The sequence below is a fragment of the Hyposmocoma kahamanoa genome, unplaced genomic scaffold (assembly GCF_003589595.1).
Source record: "Hyposmocoma kahamanoa isolate Upper Pololo Valley unplaced genomic scaffold, ASM358959v1 63, whole genome shotgun sequence".
In the NCBI taxonomy this organism is placed as follows: domain Eukaryota; kingdom Metazoa; phylum Arthropoda; class Insecta; order Lepidoptera; family Cosmopterigidae; genus Hyposmocoma; species Hyposmocoma kahamanoa.
Genome location: NW_020653851.1, coordinates 12329920 through 12336126, shown reverse-complemented (window position 1 = coordinate 12336126; position 6207 = coordinate 12329920). Strand labels below are relative to the sequence as shown.

The following is a 6207-nucleotide window of genomic DNA, read 5'->3' as shown; positions in this document are numbered from 1 at the left end:
TACTCATGTATATAATATACTCATGTATATAATATACTCATGTATATTACGTTGGCAAAAAATCTACATAAAACAGTCACGATAACGGTACACCAACAGCACAGTTCAACGATTATTCCAATACTAAGAGGTATACGCCAAGGTGATGTTATATATATTATTATAATAAGCGAGAGAAAAAAATGGCTACGGTAATTACGCTGGGAACACAAAATTGTGAGAATGGCCGATAACTGCTTCCAACATTGGTAGAATTGCTTTTTAAATTGCTGTAAAACACAACTTACCCCGGTCTTGCTGGCCTTGGCGGCTTGGTCCCCGACTTAAGGTATCTCGGCTTAGCTTTGATGCGCATTACGCGGCCGGCGCCAATAGTGCCTTCGACCGTTGGCGGCATGGGTGTTACATTGTACGGCGCGTAAGGCGGGTATGCCCCCATTTTCCTTGGCATCTCGTCTAAATATAATGTAATTCTTTATCCGCCGCACAAAAAGAGTTATACGAATAAATAGGCGCAATTGCAACTACACCATACGAGACAGTTGCAATTACGCCTTGGGCAATTGCAATAATGGGGCAATAGTAGATTTTTTTTTACATTAAGTTACTAGCTAAGTTTTACTTTTTAATTAAAGATACGAGATAGTCAAGTTCACCGCGTCATACCAACCAATTAGGTACCTAATTATGGGGTAGGTAATTCCTTGGCAGGATCTGCAGTGTTTTACGCTGCAACCTTTTTTTTCTTTTCTTTTTTTTTCTTTTAACCTATGGCCTATGAAATCATTTTTATTTCTTGTCTTTTTCTGTTTGCTGTTGTCTATTTGTATCTCTTGAATGAGAAAACTACAACTTTATTAGTAAGTTGAGTTCCGGTTACGAAATCTTTGATTCATGCGATAAACGAATGGAGTAAACTCATGTGGAGTTTCGTACTTAAATGAAATCATAATATATATGATCAGTACCCAGAATTAGGAAACGAGACCACTTTGAAGAATACAACCACTCCCTTCCTTGGCAAGATCTAAATAAAGTCATTTGTGTGACAACACAAGTGCCAATTTTGATGGTAATTTATTGACACGTATATGAATGTAACTAGTGCAGGGTAATAGTTTTGAATACTCTACATCTATTTACGGGTTGACGGTTTACAGTCTGAAGCACGCATCCACTGGCATGGCACGGACATAAGCCTCTAATTAAGCACGCCAGTCCTGGTCCTGTGCCGCCCACATCCAGCCGTTGCCGGCCACCTTTCGTAGATCGTTCATACATCTTGCCGCAGGACGTCCGTAATGTACATATTTCTTGACGTGGTTGCCTCTCTAGAATAAGTCTGTTTCATCGGAGGACCCACTGCCACATAAGCTTACTGATTTTGCGAGCTATGTCGGTCATTTTAGATCTCTGACGTATGACTTCATTAGGTATTCGGTCCATCAGAGAAACTACAAGTATATCTCGCTCCATAGCACTTCGAGCGACTTTAAATTTGTGGATGAGGCTTGTTGTTAATGTCCACGCGTAGGCTACGTAGAGTACCTATAACTGCACTGGTAGAATGTACTGGTTAAATGCCTTTGTTTTTATACTTTGTGAGATTGACAACCTGAAACATTGTGGCTCAGCTTTCCGAATGCCGTCCAGCCCAAAATGAATTCTCCTGTCGGCTTGCTTCTCAAAGTTATACCTGCCAAACTGGGTATTTGGGCCAAAACTATGCACAACTTTAAGTGTACCACCGACGGTTACAGGTCCCGGGGTCACGTGTGTTTAACGCACATGTGACCGTGGGATCTGTTACCAGAACTGTATTTAGGACCTGGAACTTTCGTTTTGTCCAAGTTCATACCGAGACTTACTCGCTGAGATTATGCTATTATTACAATATCATCTGAAAATCTAAGATGTGAGATGTACTGCTCGTTGATATTGATACCTCGTCCCTCTCACTCCAGCATCTTGAAGACTCCCTGTCTCAATTACAATTCTCGAGAACAGCTTGGATACATAAATAAGGAGCGAGATGGGACGGTAGTATCTCAAAAGGGTCTTGGGCCCCTTTTTGAAAAACCGGACCACCCCAATCTCGCTGCATGTTTCTGGTATAGTACCTACCAGTGTAAAAAACGGGGTTAAAAAAGCTTGGCTAGGTCCTTTAATAAGGTAGTTCCGCCAACTTTAATGAGCTCTGTTGTTACTCTGTCCTCTCCCGGCGCTTTTGCTTTTTTTTTAAATTTATTTTTCAAAAAGTATACATTTTACAGAAGATAATCTCCTGGCGAACTAGAAACACGCACGCTCTTACACAATTTATAGATCTACTTAATGATTAAAGATTTACTAATGATTAACGAAGTACCTAGCAGTGAGAAGGTACTTCCCATGTAGGTCAGACTTACTTATTAACCCTATGCACGCGCCGACGACGCGACGGCACGACAAAAACTAATTGAAATTAACAAACAAAACTAAAATTAAAATTATCTCTTATTAACGCGACTTCAGCGCGTTTGCGGCGCGTATACGCGCAGATGACACGCATTTACGATTTGTAAAACGCGCACTCGACGTTGGCGCGTACAAAATACGCAGTGTGCATATAATATATAAGAAATTCAAGTTCATCCTTACAGCAACAAAATAATTGTTTCAAAATTTTGCGTTTGCGGCGTGTATACGCGCAGATGACACGCATTTACGGTTTGTAAACGCGTGCGTTTGTAAAACGCGCGCTCGTCGTTGGCGCGTACAAAATACGCAGTGTGCATATAATATATAAGAAATTCAAGTTCATCCTTACAGCAACAAAATAATTGTTTCAAATGTTTTTTTATCGGAATTTCATTCTAATTTGTTGTTCTTAAGCTGTCCGAGTGCTATCCTATTCTCAAACCTCTTCGATGTCGGAAAGCTCATTCGAGTGGTGACGAGTCAATTGGGCTCTCAGATTGTTAGGTATCTCTGGTCTGAATCTTTTCTGGGCAGGTATAAGTCCGTGTAGAATTTTCTCGTATCGAAACGACTGTGTTTCCCTAACCTGTTGCCAGCTATGTCAGGTAACATCTACTTAGCGATGGAAGATTTTGAGAAGACTATGAAGCTTTTGTTATTTTTTACGGCTTATTTTAATTGTAATAGTATAAAATATACATTGATAAATTTAATGTCCTCTGTCTTCCCGTCCGCCGGTTTGCGCTGACCCTTATTAGTCCTTTTCTTTTTTTTAAACTTTTTATAACATCAAGTGACGGGACAAACAAGTCGTGTGCCTGATGGTAAGCCACACGCCTGTCCATAACAGTTGCAGTGCCACTCTGAACTTTAAATTACAAAGATCTGAGAGACACTACCACTGTGCCCGTTACCCTGAGACATAAGTTGACAAGTCCCATGTGCCTGTAATTTCACCAGCACCCTTACCCTTCAAAACCGTAACACAGTAATGCTGATATTACTGCTTGGCGGCAGAAATAGGCAAGGTGCTACCCCGGACGAACTCTTTCACAAGGAGCTCTATTGCTACCAAAATCCCTTCATGAGTCAGTGACTGCTGTTAAGGCTGTTTTCTGATTTGTCGGTGAGGTAGTGGCGCGACATCAGTATGCTCGTGACCGTAAGGATACTGTTAACGCCTTCATCGTGTCGGTATGTTCTCGGTATAAAATTCTGCAGTATGCCGCTTGTGAGACCATGTCATCCTCGAGTGATGAAGACATTTTGGCGTGTTATATAGTCTCTGAATACTCTGCTAGTCTTTAATTATCTACGATACTGGATACTTTAGTACTTCTCGACAACACTTTATAACCAAGTTGGTGTTTTAAGCAGTTTTAGTTATTACTTCTAATTAATTTACGGCAAAACCCGATAATAGACTAAATTTAAAATAAAACGTATACATATATAAATAATAACACGTTGTGTAACACACGTTTTAATGATATTATTTCACAATATTATAACGCTAGCCTGTCAAGTATGACCCGCTTTTAGACCTTCTGCGTAGTTGTTGCAGTGTTGGCCCTCGCGTTTTCGTAACATAAAGAAGTGAATTCTCAAACAAAAATCTTTCAAAAATTGAAAAAAAATTTGCAATGTGCACAAACGTTCTGTACACTTCCTTGAATAACGGAGAAAACAAATATATGATAACGCTTACCGTCCATTCTGAAAACTTTCTTTCAACAAACTTTAGAAACAGTCTTTGATACAGCTTTTTAAGATTTCAGAATAAAAGTTTTACAGATTTCTTTTCTTGACCTAGCATTTTCGACTTGTTGTAGACTTTGACACAGAATGTACTGAATTCTTTTGTTCTGTCATTAATTTGTATTATTTTGTAATCTCTTTGTAAGAAAAAGATTTAGTTTTCCTAAGAAATAATTTTTTTACGTATTAAAGCATGTATTTAAATGATCTTTTTAAATTTGCAAAAGCAGGAGCAGACAAAAATATCTAAACGGTCATTCATTTTAATCATTGATCTTCTATCTCTAAGACATAAAATAAACTAAATCGATAAATATTTTAATCTATACTTTTATGTTGGGTCTCAAAATTAAGACAAAATGAGCATTAAAAACAAAATTTAGATACTTATTTTTAAAACAAAGTAAATCCGGAAAAATAGTTTCATTTCCTAAAAGTAAATGTTGATTATATTTGAATAATAATATGATTTGACCTGAAAACATGTTCGGAAACGCAAGCAAATTGGCTTCTTGCTGATGCTTTTTCATATACTTCTATGGATTTGTTATGTCTGAAATAAATGCTTTTTATTATTATGTACTAACCTAACCTACTGAATGGATGGCGCAACCAAGATTTATTAGGAGATCAATATCAAAATATATACTGGTTAAAAATGTCATCAATCGTTAAAAGAAAAGACCAATGGTAAAAAAAGAGAATCAAATATTATTTTCAATACCAAATATTAATTTAGTATGCTTAAACGTAATAATAGTGTTACTTTGAATGCAATTCATTTATATTTATACGTAGATCAACTAATATAGGTGGAACAGTTAATATGTACATCAAACATAAAAAAAATATCGTTTATTAAAAAAAGTACATATTATCAATAGATCAATTATTTTTTTGAAGATCCAATAATATTATCCCTTTATTTAATAATCATTCTACGTTGGAAATAATGCTTTTTTATAAGTGTTCAAGACCCAAATATAATTTTTTAAATTAGGTTTTTTACAATTTAATATAGATTTTTCGTTTTCAAATACAAAATGAAAATAAATTGCAAGGACTTAAATAGATATTGTCAGAAACGTAACAGAAAAAACGAACGCAAGTTTGGCGAATCCTCCTCCACACTTACATTCGCTTAAATATTTCTAGTAAATTTAAATTCTAGTAGTTTCACAATAAGATTCCGGAGCATATATTAAGTTTACAATTTCCTAAGTTTAAAACTAACATTAAAAGTATTTTAATTGAAAAGTCATGTTACAAAATTGTAGACTACGTGTTAGATAAAGATGTATGGAAAGACAACCTGAGTCTAGACTCCACACAAATATGATTCAAAATGTATTCTATTGCTAGAGTTTCTTGCTTGATCTTCTCAGGGAGGTCAGCGTAGCGAACGAGTAGTAGCTTTAAAAAATGACTTTTTCAAGCATTGACCTTTTGTTGGTAGGTCAATGTTTTCAAGTGTAAAAATTTCACCTATGGAATAAGTGATTATTTGACTTGACTGGACTTTGGATGGAAAAAACATGCTTAATCTTAATTAAGCATATTTTTCCATTCTCTAAGATGTAATGTAATAAAAAAGATTGACATCATATCCGGAGATTGGAAAAGGCATTGGATAGGGCATTGTAGGCATTTATTAAAGCACTAAAAGCTTGGCTTTCAAATTGAGTAAGAAGATTACTATGCTTAATTATATGGGTACCAATACAGAAAAGAAAAATTGTTTATACTGAGGTACCAAAAATTAACAAAATCCAAACTTTAACACCATGTCCTTATTTATTTATTTTTTTATACGAAGTCAAAGTCAAATCCTTTATTTGCTAGAATACATTTAACAAGTTCTTATTATATAATTATTAACAGTAAACCTATACAGATCTATGACATAGACATGCAAATGTATGGCTTGAATGTTGAAACTGATTTTTAATAATTGTAATAATTACATTCTTGCTTTGATTACAGTAAACT

At 35.7% G+C, this 6207-nt stretch overlaps 1 protein-coding gene across 2 annotated transcripts in view; it reads right to left on the bottom strand.

The window, feature by feature from the left end:
- LOC113230278 overlaps positions 1 to 4245 on the bottom strand; it is a 21352-nt gene extending 17107 nt beyond the window's left edge. Inside the window, exons 1-2 of one of the 2 annotated variants that reach the window (XM_026464134.1) lie at positions 4169 to 4245; positions 288 to 456 (exon numbers count right to left, since the gene is read on the bottom strand). In XM_026464134.1, coding sequence (XP_026319919.1) covers positions 288 to 456; positions 4169 to 4175 — 176 coding nt within the window. In that variant the 5' untranslated portion in view covers positions 4176 to 4245. The remainder of the gene's footprint in view (positions 1 to 287; positions 457 to 4168) is intronic. The other variant, XM_026464135.1, reaches the window with a different exon arrangement.
- Between the last annotated feature and the right edge of the window lie 1962 nt (positions 4246 to 6207).